Raw genomic sequence first — 16,783 nt, 5'->3', positions numbered from 1 at the left:
CCGACGGAGAGGCGGTTTATTAGCGTGCCGACGCCGACAGATAAATGTGAATGGAAATGTCAGTTGTTTGAAACCACGAATATAAAGTTCAGATACATCCTGAGAAGGTTATAAATATATATATAGTGTCCTTGATGACTGTTATTAACAGTTCAGGTTATAAACTACTTATTCATAAATTACCTCTATTATGAGATATGTAGTTCTTCTCTCGTGCTCCTTTTTTCTGTCTATTATCTATAAAATAAACGTACATTACAATATTGTACCTTTAAATCCATTTGGAGATTTAATACACTACAGACAAAGTGCTGTTATTTACTTCTGTGAAAACAAAAACGTCCACAGTGATTATTCCTTAACTTTCCCTCAAACCTACATCAGCGCAATGCACCGGCAAATAGCAGAAGAATTATATTTATGGCGGACTTCTCCTTGGTGGTGTGTTTTCTGGGAGCCGGTATTTTCACTCTGCAGCATGAAAGGCGAGTCCGCCGTCATTAATCATTCCACAGGTGCTGGAGCATTGTCAGAACCCATATGTCCCTTTGCCATTTCGACCCGGGAGGAAAATGGAACGGTGGGGAGGAAACAGGGAGGCTGGCTGAGCACGTCCCTAAAAAACAATTTCCCTTCCTCTTCCTCTTCTTCTTCTTCCGCGCTGAATTTGTCAGGAAAAGGGGGGGAACCAAGTCCAGATTAATTATATTCCATTTTGTGGTCATCTTCCTTTTTTTCCCCCCCTTCCTTCCATGACTCTTTTCTTTGTGTTGCCTACAGTCCTTACAGCCGTCCCGGCACCATTTATCACGTTGCCATCTCGACACTGCCTCCCCCCCCCCCCCTTCCTTGCAGGGGAAGCCATTAGAGCATCTCTGCATCGGAGCAGCCAGATTGCATTCCGGTCGGCGCCCGCGACATTTATCATCTTTTGTCCCAACTTTTTTATCTGCCCCTGCCCCGTGTGAAGCCCCCTATCTGCGGCGGCCGCTGTAATGAAACACCAGGAGGTGAGGCTGAAGTAAATAACCTAATTAAACATCGCGGGGAAAAAAGGGACAAAGGTTGAAAAACCGCACAAAGCCCTTTGTGCGGGTGCCAGTGGAGGAACACACTCGCAGATGGCAGAGAGGAAGTCGGAGCGGTGATGTGGCCCGGTGCCCGTGCCACCTTCTCATCTCAGTATTTATAGAGTTCCTCGTGGTGCTGCTGCTTTGTCCAACAATCTCTCCTCCATACCTGGCACGGCGGTTTATCTCTATTTTGACTGATTGTGCATCGAGAAATGAGCGACGTCGGAAAAATAAATACTCTCGTGTGGCAGGGGAAACATCGCCGCGATAATGCCCCAAACATTGAATAACGGATCCCAAGAAAGGAATCCAAATGCAAAAGTTGAGCCGGCTTTGATCGGCGTCATTAGGGGCTGAATGAGGAATGCCGAGCGTCACGATTATCGGCGGCGGCGCTGCAAACAGTATCGCGTCGATACGGGAGAAATGTCAGGAGGGCATTAGCGACCAATTATTAATCCATATCAAGCTAGGGTGGACAATTTAATTATCACCTGATCGATACTTCCAGATCTTGAACAGATGTAGAGCAGTGGCCGTGTGGATAAATCTACTTTCTGAGAAGCAAGAGTGGGGGGTGGGTTAAAACGTGAAGGCGGCTTTCTGCACGCGTGACCAAGGGCGAGCTCGACGGCTTCCTGATGTGATGGACGCTCCGGCTCCACTGCAGCTGTATACATTAGGGAGATGATAAAAAAAGCTAGTATTTTCTAAGGAGGAAAACTTTCCTTTCTCCCGGAGTTGTAAAATTTTTCCGGGGACCCAGGAGTGCCTTAGATGTTGTACATGTTTTAGTGCCAGCGTGAGGCCACTTTGATTTTTGCTCATTAAGTGACTCAGACCCGAATGTTTTTCTCTTGTTGTTTCCACAGGCGACCTTGACCAAACATCGAGGCTCTGCGGCGCTACTCCAACTTTGTCATTTACTAGCGAGCCTCAAAAAATCGACTGGTGCACTTACGAAATGAGTCAACGAATGATACAAAAAGAAAAGATTCTGTTGTTTGTGTAGCTCTTATTAACAATTTGCTGCAATATTCTATCATCGGCAGCAATATTGCTTTCTTCCATTCGGTCTCGGCGCAGCACGAATAATTACTCTCATTGTACCTGAAACAAACTATCTCAAATAATGTCGGTCGGACCTTTTGTTGGGAGCAAATGAAAGCTGTGTAACAAGCCCTTGTGGATTTCAAAGATGCGGCACAATGAGGCCCCGGCAAAACAAAAGTGGCCGTCTTCCACGAGATAGCAGTCATCCCGAGATAAGAACAGCCTCTCATGGTTCTGTGTTGTTTTTTTTTGGAGTGTGTGTTTGCTTTTATTGTGACTCTCCGTCTGCCATCCCTGAATCGCTTTAGTCACTATGCAACCGAATGATTACTGCTAAGTTGGGCCTGGACCTGGGTTATTTTCGTTTGAGGAGAAAATATTTATTTTCTTTTTTTCTTTTCTGCATACAAACTTATATTATTTCCATTTGTTCTACAGCTTGCATTTTCCAATAATATTAATGACACCTGCAGCAAAAAGCACAACAATCTAAATCACGTTGCTTCTCCGAGCTCTGATGGAAGTCGCCCTCATTACGTTGTCTGAGTGATACTTTCCAGATAAATGTTGACTTTGTTTGTCTCGTGTGCGACAAGGGACTTGAAACGAGATCAAAACGTGAAACACAATCCAAACCGCAGCACCTTTCATCTGTTTACCTTTTCACTTTAATCATAAACATTTCAGATCCTGTTTCTCTGATTCATTTTTTTCTCGACAACCACTCGCACAATGAACTTCGAACATGGTGGCTGTGTTTCTGAGGGAAGTGCAGTGTTGACTGAAGTGTTTTTGGATGAGCGCTTCTCGGGACCCCTGACCCTAACCCCTTAACCCCTGACCCCCACCCCTACACTTGCTGTGATGTGACTTATGATGTTTCAACTCTGACATCACCAGTGGCAACTACAACTCCATTACCCCCATCAGGCTTCTTTTTGCACTGACTGGCACGTTTTTAAACAGGCACAGGTTTTCGTTAGATGTCAGGAGCCAAATCATATCTGTGGGATTTAAGTTGTACGCTCCAGGATTACTTTTTTGGATTTATCTCTGAGCAGTGAAATAAAACATAAAAAGAAATCCATGTAACACGATATTAGCTTTCCTTCATTAGTATCACCTCATCTGGGTTTGGACGCCTTTGAAAGTCAATCAGTCCTTTTAAGCTCCGTCTCTGATATTCTCTCTTCCTCGTGCGTCAATTGTCGCTTTTAGATCCAAGGCATTCAGTCACTCATTTGACCACAGTTGTATTATTCCTACATATCACTGAGGGCAGACTTCACAGAATGTGGTTATTTATAGCGAGAGGGGGGTCAAAGTGGATTTTCCAGACCATCTGATCAGCGGTGCTCTTTGGCAGTAATGGAGAATGAAAGCATATTATTACAGAAATGCCATACTGTCCCTCTCTTGGTTCCATTAGGTGTTGTGGAGAAGATGCTTCTATTTTTATACATATTTCCCCTCAGACCATGATTGTGGGTATATCCGTGCGCTGCTTTTACTGCCAGCAGATTACATATACATACTGTTTGCCTGGGGAATTTTCCGCATGTCGGATACTGTATGTGGGCGTGAATTAAAATGGATGAATTTGCATCTGTATAAGGATTTTTTTCACACTATACCACGAATGCGAAATCGCGTTAAATTGCCTCGTAAGAATCTGTCATATCATGATCATTTTAAATAAATCTCGTTATTTCATGTTTTCAGTGAGTTGCTGGATAATGAGATTTGAAACAAACTCTGTATTTGATGCAGAATGAAAGCAATTTGCAGAAAATGGGGCTCAACCGAGTATCTGACCCGATCATAATAAGCCAGACCACACAGTGGCCCTCTGCTACATGTCAACTGATTCATATCTCCTGGGCGTTTTTTCATTCCCCCCCGCTTACTGGAGTCGGCATAATTTGACCAAAGACACAAATCCGGCTGTCCCCGTGGGGACGTAATGGCAAAACTACAGCTTATCCTTTTCTGTGGACATCTCTCCTTGAATAATCACAACGGGGGGAAAGTGCAGCCAATTAAATGGAGCTGTGTAATGAGAGGCAACACATCATGCGGTGTGAAATTTCTGCTTTACCCATGCGGGCAGTGGAAGGAGAGGGAGTGAGGGAGTGGAAGAGGAATCTCTCCCAGCCTCCCCCCCTGATAATGTGTTATTTTTTTTCCCTCTGTCCGAGGGGCTCGGATGACGAGAGGAGGAAAAGCGTTTTTTTTTTAGGAATTTGTTCTTAAAGAAATCCACGTAGGCATAAATCCTGACGTGATCAAGCGAGTGAGGGGGGGTAAAAGTGGTGGGATGACTGGAATAACAAATTACTGCATAAGGAGGGAATTAGATTAAACGGAGTTCTGTGATAAAATATGTTGGACTGTTCCTAATATGAAGGGAGAGGGAGGGAGGTCTTTGACCACTCCGATTTCATCTGTCCAAGTACCTCTCTGTTGTAAATAAACGATCCTCACTTAAGTTGAAATACCCCACATCACGACTCAAGTGATGGAAAGGATTGCGGCAATTAATTAGTTGATGAGAGAATGATGAATGACGCGAGTGGCGGCGCCGAGGGAATATTAAACCTAAGGAGAAACAGGCTGCTCGTGGATGCCATGATGGATGCTATATAAACACCTCGTAAATGTCCGGGGACCCTTCAGTAATTGTGTGCGTGTGTGTGTGTGCATGTGCGTGAGAGAGAGGATGAATATTACATGTTCCGTGGTGTGATGGAATGAGGAGTGCACCATTAGAAACAAAGAGCTTGGCTCGGTTTCAACGGGAAGAGCCCGTGGGTCTGCAGGCTGTGGTGTGAGAGAGCGTCCCCACCTCTCAATGGAGCCTTTCATTCTCATTTGCCATAACTAATAAACCACACCAAAGCCGTGTGTCACAATAAATCTCAGCTCCTCAAACGGCATGACTCACTTGATGGCGCAGCGACGCCAAAGAGGGAGCGAGCGCAAGTCGCACAATGTGTGTGTGTGTGAGAGTGAGTGAGTTAATGAGTGAGCAAGCGAACAAATAAAGTGAGAGGGCAGACTGACAGAGAAGAGTGACAGATATAGTGTGCGAGAGAGCATTAGGTGAGAGAGACGGCCCTCCGAAGACGGACTTTGAGCACTCACTCCATCACTCTGCCGAATGTAAATCATCTGTGACAAGAGGAGCTTAGGGCGTAAAGATTCCCAATCGGCATCGAGCATTGCAGAGTGCCGAGGCCATGAAGGTGGGGATATGAGCTTTTCTAGCCGGGACTGAGAGATTGGCCTGAGGCGCTCCGTGCAGATGAATGGTTTAGACCATTAACCCCACTGCAGAATCTCAACATACCCCACAGGCACACAAATGTGCCGCGCTGAGATCACTCCGATGAGTCGCACTCTTAAGACCCCTGGTGTGGGACCAGAAAGCTCCGGCCGAGGGCCAGGTGTTAACCACAAGAGCACAGAGATGCACGCAACTCAGAGGCAGAGAGAATTTTCGAAAACACTTTCATGATCAAACAGTTGTGGGCGTTAAAAGAGTATATAACAGGTTCCCTCCTTCCAAACACACAGAGCAGGGAGGCAGGATTTTCGGTCCTTAGAACAAAGTGCGATATATTTTCGGGGCGGTAATTGAATGTATCTTAGTGACAAGGTGGTAATACTCGCTGAAACTGTAATCACAGGTCTGTTTTACAAGCACGAAATCATAAAAAAGTCAAACGCTGAAGCTGCATTTAATGAGCGTTTATTCCGGGATACCTGTGTGCAGAACATACTTAATGGAGTCGGCAGATAAATCAAAGCACCGCCACAAGAGAACACTGACGCATTAAAGAGCCACAGACAATCTCCACCAGTATATTTAGTGGTTGTAAATATCATGGAAGTGCCTGGTGCCATTTGGACTTGTATTTCTGTATTTAAAAAGGTTTAAATCAGATTTTTGAGGCTTAACTTTGGGAGTATACAAACATTTTAGGCTACTTCAATGCTCCTGTGTTTTCATTTGGCAACGCACCAACTCAGCTAGAGACACATTCACACCACCGAGTGTTAGAGCTGCTAAAACAAAATAGTTTGGAGACGCTGCTGGATCCATCTTCTTTTTTTTAATGCCATTGATGGTCTTTTACAAGCATTGCTGACCCTGTTGTCTTTGCTAGCCGCCGTTGTGCTGTTACATTTTCTGCATTTAACAACTGTGCACCTGCCTATATGTGTAGGTGAGGATTCTATTATTATTCTCATGTCGAGCGGATGGAGTATGCCTTCCTGTGTAAACACGAGTGGTCATGTGTTTGGGATTTAAACTGATTCAGGACCAAAACGCTTTCGTGGACAGAGATCAATTTAGTTTGAAAATGCCGTTGTTAAATGAAAAGAATAGATCTGTGGCTTTAGCCTTAAATCAATCAGTTTTTGTTTGACTGTCTTCTCAGGCTACATGATTTACACTCTCGCTCTTCCTTGCACGCTGCAGTAAAACGTAATCTGTGCAGCCAACGCTGATGTATTTCAAACTTGACTGGTCCAGTAATCCCATCGCCGCAGCCCCGGCATTAATCCATTAATTGCACTGTCACTGTGGCAATGTCACGAAACACCTGCACCGCCACACAGTTCACCGACGGTCGCGTTTGAGGCGGCACACGCGCCGGCGAGGGCCAGCGTCCTGCCAAGTGTAAGCCGAGGCAGATGCAAAACAGCGGCCATTATGCTCCGCTCACTGCCGGATGATCCCAGCTTCAAAGGGCCAGCTACAAGGTTCCCTTTGTGTGGGTCTGAGCATGTCTGAGAGACGGAGAGACGGTGCAAGTTTAGAAACCTCATCTTGTGCAAACATGACCCTCTGTTGTTTTGTGATGGGGTTTTGTTTGGGGGGGGTGGGAATGTAAATACTCAGAGGACAGATAAGGCGGTGCCAGACTGGTTGAAATCCATACCGTTTCACAGGACCCGCTCGTTTGGTGCCGAGGTATTCAAAAAGTATGGATTTATTGTGCGAGATTGTTGATTGCCACTCCAATGGATTTACAATTTAGCTCATACGGTGCTTTTGTCTTGTCAATATTTCCACTCTGAGACATGAACGCTTGAGCGTGGTTGAATTACCCCACCATTTTCAAGTCAATGTGTCTTGGAGACATAAGTGCACTTAGGCACAGCATTAGTGGCTCGCGGCTCGCCTTTAATTACCTGCATCTGGGCATGTACAACATATTCTCCATATTGTATGGAACTATTCTATAGCGGGTGGGTGAGGAGTCTGGTGAAAATTGCTTTTTCTTTTGTGTGCGACGCCGCGGTCTGAGTGCAACGCGAAATCACTGCAATCCATAGATGAAGCTAATGACCTCAAATAATACACTTGAGTGTAGCTGCCAGAGGAATCGGCATTCATGGAGTTAATCACGGGGGCCTGATGCAACCTTTGAACATAATTGCACGGCACACTGTTGACAAGCAGTCGGTTCTGGCTTTTCTACCCAAAGCAGGAAAAATAAATAAAAGACAAAACCAACTTAGTGCTGATTTAGTTCGACCTGCGAGCGAGAAGCGTCTTGCCTGGCGCTGATAACATTCTCCCATCTCCGATTCCTCTTCCTGTCACCGGGTCTTCATCCAAACATCTCGATGCTAATTAAGTGCTGGCACACTCAGCCGTAAGGTGCTTTCATCACACATATCTGAAGTGTGAACATGATGCATATGCTCTCTCCTCTCCTTCGAGGCTGCTTTTTAAAAAAAAAAAAAAAAAAAAAAAAAAGAGATTGCACTGTACAAAGGCAGCTTTTTGAAATGAACGAGTGGAGCCAACAATGAGATTTCCACTTGAGCAGTGTCCGGCAGGATGATGAACGAGGCGGCAGACTCGGGGATTGCAGTGATTTAAAGTTGGATCAGAGCAGCGACGGGTACTGTGCACCTCTTTTCCTTAATGCCGGTGTTTCTGCAGATACACACGCAATGCAGAGCTCCGCGTGTTTATCCTGTGTGTCTAATTCGGCACGTGACCAGGCAGTGTGTGGGGTGGTGGAATGTGGGCTGCAGCTCTTAAGAGTACATAGTGTGCGTTCATACGTGTGCATGTACTTGAATCCGCGTGTGTGTGGTTTTTATGATAGCACTGTGTGGGTATACGAGTGTAAAAGGGAACGGAATAGACTCAATTTAAATCAAATTAGCATGCAGGCAAATTAAGCAGAGGGATTTAATTTGAGCTGTTGTAAAAATGCTAATTCCAGTACAGCCCGCAAGCTCATATGCAAATACAACACTATTTTACAATAATTCATATTAGGTCGGGCATGCATAAAACACACATATTACAGCCCCGATGTCATCTGGGGAGCTGAGTATCATTAGCTCTCGGACTTGCTGCAAGGTGATCGTGTTTAGGGGGCGGACATGCGTGCATTCTTTTGGGACTTGTTCATTCATCTTCCTTCTTCCTTATTGCAGACTACGAGGACGTTGTGTTAATTGAATGGCCGTGTGTGTGGGATACTTGTCCATCTCAACATGAGTCCTCCTGTTTTAAATGTATTGTAGTAATATCATAACACCACGAGAAAGTGCAGTCACGAACATCCGCATTCAGATCACATCACCGGTTATAGAGCCAAACATTGGAGTCCAATTTTAGCCGAGTAAAAGAGGAGAGACAAACTTCTCTGATTACTGAGCAAATATTAAATCGGCACAATTTGTAAGTTGAATTGAGAGTAATTTGACCCCCTCCTAACAATCCTACGACTTTCTATTTGAAACAGCAAAAAAGGAAAATACAATTTGTTGCTTTCCTCCCATGTGGCTAAAGAGCATCACACATACAGTATATTCGATGCCTTTTAATGTGTGTGTGTGCTCCTGTACACACAGCCGCCTGTAAATAAGCGCAAGTGAGAGAAACTGGGTTCGGGTGTGAACGTCTTAATGTTCCGAGAGGCTGGCGGATCCCTGTCGATACCCATTTGACGTGTCAAAGCGACGCGTGCTGGCTCGGACCCCCCCCCATGACACCCACCAGTAATGGGAGGAATCAGTTAAAAGCTATTCAGCCCGGGGGTTTGACAGGGTCCAACACAGCAAGAGGTGTGAAAGGCTAAAGAGTGTTTTTCTCCCTACAGATGTTACTCAGCATATTGTCAATCAGAGTGTTTTTTAAAAACTGATTTTTTTTTTTCCCGTCTAGTTTGTTCATTGAGGACAGAAATGTCCCACAGCAGTCAGCAGTTTTCACTTTTGCAGATCAGCCTGTTCTGGTAATGTAGCTCAATCATTAAGGGCTGATGTGTGCAAACTGGAGCTCACTGTGTAATGACAAAATCATTTTTTTTTTTTATTTCTAACACCAGGTTTGTTTTTGCTCCATGGAACAGTCTATCACCTGAGTTATTTAGTCTCGCTATCCACACCAAAGCCGGATTCATCCCTGCCCAGGTGGAAATGTTAAATGCTTCCTGCTCTCCTCTCATCCGCTGACGTTTTCCTTTTTTCTCTCCCTTTTTTGCATTACTGTTTAGCAAAAGACACAGAGGAATTGTTTGTCGCCTCCCTGCTCTTCCTCTCTCGCGCCTCTGTCCCCTTGGCTCACCGGGGACAATTATGCCCCTCTTTCAAACGATTGCCAAGCCCAATTTGCCACGCAAATTAAATGGGCTGCATTTGAAGAGTGAGGGGGACAGGGTGAAGGAGAAAACGAGAGAGAAAGAGAGAGAGAGAGCTACAGAGCGAGAGAGGGCCAAACACAAAACAGATTGAAAACACACCAACGGACCAAAAACAGAAATATAGCTCCACAATCCTCTACAAGGCCTTTTGAGTCCATTATATCTCTCCAAGCTACATACAGGTCTCAAGTGGTTGCAGCCCAGTTGACGAATCAACAAAAAATCTGTGTTTATTCTGGGGCCTGATTGGCACTTTCCCTGAGAGAGGGAGCCATAGTGTCCACTGTATGGGGGAGCGAGCAGGACTGGCATCTGAGCATCGTGCCATCTGTTGAACAGGCCGACTCAGCCATTTTCTGCTCTCGCATGTCTCATATCCTCCACCATGTCCACAGCCGGAGGCCTGCTCACACCCAAATGGATCCCGAGCACCAACAGAGGGCAGCTTTCTCTTTTCGGAAATGTATCTTTTTTTTTGGTGCCGAGGGGTTCGTCTGGAGCGGACTCAACCGAGGGTCTTTTTGGTCCGGAGTGCAAATCACAGATGGGGAGAGAACCCTCAGAGTTTCTGGGCTGCCGATGAATATGCAGCGGCACAGTAGAGGAAATTAAAGTTAATACTGTAATATTCCATATATATTTCTTACTGTACAGATCTTATTTATTTACATTTTCCCTTTAATATGCACAATACTTATATACTTCCCCCCTCCACCCTGGCTTGGACTGCCACACACCCTCCTCCAACCACTGATCATTTGAACATTTGCACTAACTGTTACTTTTTTTACTACTGTATTATCCCGCCTATAGTGTATTCATATTTATATTTATTTATATTTTTATCCTGCTCATAGTGTATTCATTGTCCTTATATCTTACAATTCCTGTTAATACTGTAATATTCCATATATATTTCTTACTGTACAGATCTTATTTATTTACATTTTCACTTTAATATGACAGTACTCTGCACTTTTAATGCCTTTTTTTGGCACTTCTGGTTAGATGCTAAACTGCATTTCGTCGTATAAGTACTTGTACTGTGCAATGACAATAAAGTTGAATCTAATCTAAAGACCTTCTTGAGAGTTGCTGGATGGGGGGGGGGGGGGGTGCTGCACTGCTTTCCCAGCAGCAAGGGAGGAGAAGGTGGGGAGAGGAACACAAACACAGGCGGAAAAAAATAAAACCCCAACTAAGAAACGAGGGGAAAATTGGCAATTAGCGGGAAAAACAATAGAAGGGAGTCGGGGGGGAGGGGGAGGAGCAACACGTGCGTGTGGGCGATCAAGGAGAGAACGAGGCGTGGATAAATCCCAGGTTCTCATGTGTGAGGCCTCAAGTGGTCCCGGCTCTGAACAGCCACTTGCTGTCAAACCTCAGACCCACAGACTGAGACACACGCGCGTCTCATCCCCAGGAGCTCTCTGGCTCCCGAAACCCCCCCTCACCCCCCCAATCATTAACACACAGCCACTGTGGCTACCTCACGATAAGTTTGTTTTGGCTTTGAAACGATGACCCGGCACAGCTGTCCAAGTAGGGTACAGGGGGCGGGCATCAGCAGCTGCTAACAGGCACACGGCTACAGGGAGGAAGTTAATGGGGGGTTTATGGGGGGGGATGGTGGGCACAGAGGCGTCAAGATTCGGGGGGGGGCTGCTGACTGCACTTGCGCAGGTCTCTGTTACACTTATGCCGACTGTGGAATGTCTGGACACGCGAGAGTGGAGGTTTTGTTAAGCCAGTTGTCTCAAGGAAGATTTGGGGAATAGTGTTTGTCTTCCTCTGGTTGAATGCTGTTATGTAAATTCACGCTAGACTGTAGAGGGTGAGCGTCTCTGAGAGGATAGCTACTAAACAGCCCCCCCCCCTTCCTCAATGCTAACGTTTATCGGCCGTTAATGCCGTTTTTTTGGGGAAGGTCCCGTAATTGAATTGTGTCAATAAATTCTGGAGCTGCACATAAAACCCGGGGAATAAACGGGAGAGAGTACATTTCTCCATTTGCCGCTCACCCCCTGCTGTGAGACATATGTGGCGGGAGCCCGGGGAAGAAAAACGAAAGCACATTGGAACAGATTGCTGGGGAGAACATCTCTCAAGCACAAAGTTGAAGATCTCAGCCCATCAATTTCACTTTGCTGCGTGTGACCTTGGGTGAGCGATCCCTTCATTCAGAGACAGTCAGCTGAACTGAGGGGCTTCAGTCGGAGCAAAGGGAGCAATAAAACTTTTTATTCCTCCCGCTGTGACTCCGGAGGCTAATGATTCATGGATCTTAGTGTAAAAAAAAAAGAAAAAGAGGAGAGGACGGCAAAAAACGGTGGTGCAGGACCATGAGCTCAATGAGGTTTGAAAACTGTTGTCACACATCAACGGGCAGGTGTGTCTGGTGTCAAGTAACTCAATTCCAATGACTCCTCATCATGAGATTCTTGGCGGAGGCCCACGAGCATTTCTGGTTCACGGGACAGTTTTTGGGGGCGAGAGAAGGAGCCGGAAAATAGAGACTTGAACAGATTGTGATGTTTTTTTTGTGAGATGAAGAGATGGATGACGGCAGAATATTGGTGTGTGTTAGTGTGTGTGTGTGTGTGTGTGTGTGTGAGGGAGGGAGACGCACAAAATGTCATAAGATTACGACCTCCCAATAGCCTTGCTAGATTCTGATCCTGGATTTTACATAAAAAACATTAAAAATATATCTTATCTACATCAAATGAATCTGAAATGATCAAAAAATATGTAAAAATATAATTCAACTATGGTTTTAAGTTCAGTTTGTGACACTGACAGCAAATTCACACAACATCCATTCAGTGACATTGTTCCCACTATGAATGACTGGATATTCATTAATTTCTCTCAAATGTAAGATGGACCAACATCAATTCTTAGATATCAACCGAGTTTCGTGATGACAGGACAAACAAATTGTGGCTGGACTCTATTTTGAGTGAGTATAATACAGTTTTACTCCCTTGGTTTTACATTGTTGAATACAACCCCTATACTTTTATAATATTTGGACACAATATTTCTGAATAAACAAGTCTTATTTGTGTTTTGACATTATGTAATGTTCAGGGTTTGGTTTTGGTATTCATGTAGACACATCCTGTCAGGTTCCACATCCCCCTCTAAAGTATAAATACCTTGTTAATATCTACTTCTGTGACTCCTTTATTGAGCATACGGCTTTAATATCAAAGTCTGCTCAAACAAAATCAAATATTATTATGATTTTTGAGTAGAGGGGGAATTTGATATTTTTTTCATACCTTTATTAATACAGATTGGGTTCATCCTCCCTTAATTTGAATTCCTCAAAAAGCAGCTATTCAGGGAAGTAATGGTATAACATTTTAAATCTATATTTGAATTTGTTATAGTTAAATAAACTTATAAGAATTTGGTATGAGATGAGGATTCTGTATGAGTGGTGGTAATGTGCCCCCCAGAGGTCAGCAGTCTCACGACAGAGGTACCAGTGTGTGTGTGTTTTTGTGTGATACATGAACAACTTTACTGTATTTGTTGCATGAGGTACTTGAATCTTTTGCGTCCGGTTATCAATGAAAAAGCAGCAACACAACACAGTCCCACCCCTCCCCATCCCAGCAGGACACACCCCTTGAGGCCCCCCTCCCCCCCCACGTGAAAGCCGACGGTCCACTTACTTTGAGCGTCGGCGAGGTGGAGGAGCAGACCCAGGAGCAGCAGCAGCGGCAGCAGCAGCGTGGGTCTGGCTCTGTGCATGGTGGGACAGCTTGGCACCAGCATGCTTTGGCAGCCTCGGTGGCACTGGCTCACAGAGCCCTGTGAGTCAGTCTGGTCTGATTTCTCAGATGCAGGGTATTCACAGCCTAGGCAAAGGCAAGGAGGGAGAAGGGAGAAGGGAAGGAGGAGGGAGGGAGAGAGAGAGAGAGAGAGAGAGAGAGAAAAAAAAAAGAAAATGAGTGAATGAAACAAAGCTGTTTGGCTCCACGGGTTTTATCTATCCCTGCACATTTTTGACATACCCCCACACAGCCTCGGCTCGAGCTGACAGAGGATAGGAAGAGGCTGATGTGCTCACGGGGTACGTTCTGACAGTTCTCTAAATGGAATAGTCACTTCACACAATGTGGGTGCATTTGTGCATGAGAGGGAGAGAGATAGTGAGAGCGTGCGCGCGAGACAGAGAGAGAGAGAGACGGAAACCACACTGATGAAAGGGTGAAGTAATAAGATTTTGTCTTCACAGCTTTGGTCGCGAGCACCAATTAAACAGCGGTGCACAAAAAGACATTGTTAAGACGCCGGACGTCCTCCTCAGATCAGTGTGGAGATGGGTTTCACATGAGGAGCCTCTCATCACATGTTACATGTCAGAACAGGCAGGAAATATTCATGAATCCGGAACGCTATTTCATACCTCCTCAGTTGGGAGTTAAAGTAAATTTGACAACTTAAGGGATGGCTGAGAATTTCTTGAGTCTTTTTCTTTAAAAGCAAAATATAGGATATAAATGCTGTGATATGGGCAACACGTTAAATAAACCAATTCAGCTCATATTCATGCTTTGACACCACATTGAATCCTCAGTAGCTGCTTGATTAGCTGAAGGTGAACACACAAAGTGATGTGACACACACACACACACACACACATTTTGTCTTTTATCCAGCGATGCTCCATCAACAAACACAAACACAGTGTTCGAGTGCAGCCATTCATGTTTTCAGCCTTTTACCAACAAGGCCACGACACGGCTGTGGAAATCAATGTGATGCAGTGAGCTAGTATTAGCCGCCGCCCGGCTCTATCCCTTGTCATCCATTTGCTTAAGCCCGGGCTTGATCCCCGGTGATGGATGCTCTGCGGTCGTCTTCGGCGCGTAACGCGCCTCCCGGCTAATCCCAGTGTGTGTGAGCCTTGATGACATACTGTACTGCTGGTTAGTGTGCTTGTGCGTTTTTTTTCCTGCGCGTCCCGTGACATCGAACGCACACAAACCAACACAGATCTCTGGAAGTTTGGGAATTCTGCAGTTTTTGGTAACCGCCTTTTGAGGAGTCAGCAAATGTGCACGAAAATGCTTTTGCCAAAAAATACTGTTATTGGTCTGTTTATCTGCAGATTTGACCGCCTCCCAATAAAAGAAAAAAAAACAAAAAGGGAGCAACAAGCCCCCCTAAGCCCAATCAGTGGGCCCGATGATGACAAAGCCTCATTTCCCTGCGACCAATCATCCTCTTTCTTGCCCCTGGCGCTCCTTCTTTGATTTCTTGTGGGCTGTAAATGGCAGGAAAGACGGGAAGATAGCACACCTGTCACACTGGATTTGTGTCGGGGGGGAGATAGACACGACTACCTGTCTCCGGGCGCCGCAGGGCAAGCAGTGGGGGGGCGGGGGGGGAACACATGGCGAAGGGAATCAATTTGAGACAATCTCTTTCCCCCTCTGCTCACGCCAATTCCGACACACACGCACCTCTTACGAACACAGACCCCCCCCCCCGTACATATACATACATCTGAGCCTCATGTTATATATTTTCATTTCACATGGGTTGAGTTTGTAGCGACTCTGGATTTGATTAGAATCAACTGGACTGAAGAAGGCCGCTGGGATCTGCAGGTACGGCCGAATTTCCATAATGACGTGACATTAGGCGACACACAAGGAGAATTTCTCCCTCCCTCCCTCCTACTTGGTTTTACATATTTGAATATAACCCAGATACTTTTCTAATATCTGGACACAACATTTCTGAATTAACAAGTCTTATTTGTGTTTTGACATCCTGTCAGGTTCCACATCCCCCTCTGGAGTATAAATACATTGTTCATATCTATACTTCTGTGACTCCTTCATTGAACAGAAGGCTTTAATATCAAAGTCTGCTCAAACAATTTTTGAGTAGAGGGGGAAATTTGATATTTTTTTTGTATACATTTATTAATACAGATTGGGTTTTTCCACCCTTAATTTGAATTCCTCAAAAAGCAAGTCTCCCTCCCTCCCTCCCTGCCTCCCTTCTCTGTCCACGGCCAACGTGGACACACACACACGCGAGCTGACGGAGGCAAACAAAAACCATCTGCGTGTTGTGTAACCAGCAGTGGAGGCCGGCCACCAGGAGGCTGTGCCCTGGGAATAAACACAAGGAGAAGCTAATGCAACCACAGGTAAACCCCCCCACCCCACTCCCCCCCCTGAAGTCCAAAGAATAGTTCGATTTAGTGTTGATTTGTGGTGTTCAATCTGTGGCTGGACTCTATTTTGAGTGATTATAATCTAGTTTTACTCACTTGGTTTTACATATGTAAATATAACTAAATACTTTTCTAATATTTGGACACAATATTTCTGAATAAACAGGTATTAATTTAGACACATCCTGTCAGGTTCCACTTCCCCTCTGGAGTATAAATACATTGTTCATATCTACTTTCGTGACTACTTCATTAAACATACGGCTTTTAAAATCAAATTCTGCTCAAAATCAAATATTATTATGATTTTTGAGTATTTTTTTCATACATTTATTAATACATATAGGGTTTTTCCTCCCGTAATTTGAATTCCTCAAAAAGCAGCTATTACAGGGACGTAATGGTATTACATTTTAAATCTATATTTGAAGTTTTTATAGTTAAATAAACTTACTATAAGATATTGGTAAGAGATGAAGATTCTTTATGAGTGGTGGTAATGTTCCCCCCACAGGTCAGCTGGTCAGCTGGTAACCAGCAGTGGAGGCCGGCCACCAGGAGGCTGTGCCATGGGAATAAACACAAGGAGAAGCTAATGGAAGCCCAGGTAAACCCCCCCACCCCACTCCCCCTGAAGTCCAAAGAATAGTTAGATTTAGTGTTGATTTGTGGTGTTCATTTCAGGAATAAATTGCCCTCACAGATTAGGCTCTAATGTGCTGAGGGACCTGGCAGAAAACGTTGCAGATTCCCCGGTGCATTGTTTTCCC

At 44.9% G+C, this 16,783-nt stretch overlaps 1 protein-coding gene across 4 annotated transcripts in view; it reads right to left on the bottom strand.

Moving 5' to 3' along the window:
- The window catches only part of LOC132995867 (receptor-type tyrosine-protein phosphatase delta-like), a 125,951-nt gene that overhangs the window by 77,040 nt on the left and 32,128 nt on the right, over positions 1-16,783 (bottom strand). For all 4 annotated transcript variants that reach the window (XM_061066096.1, XM_061066098.1, XM_061066097.1 and 1 more), the window contains exon 2: positions 13,492-13,677. In XM_061066096.1, the coding sequence (XP_060922079.1) occupies positions 13,492-13,594 (103 nt within the window). In that variant the 5' untranslated portion in view covers positions 13,595-13,677. The remainder of the gene's footprint in view (positions 1-13,491; positions 13,678-16,783) is intronic.

The sequence above is a fragment of the Limanda limanda genome, chromosome 22, assembly GCF_963576545.1.
Source record: "Limanda limanda chromosome 22, fLimLim1.1, whole genome shotgun sequence".
Lineage (NCBI taxonomy): Eukaryota > Metazoa > Chordata > Actinopteri > Pleuronectiformes > Pleuronectidae > Limanda > Limanda limanda.
Note: the sequence above shows the minus strand (reverse complement) of the source record. Positions and strands in the feature narration are given on the sequence as shown.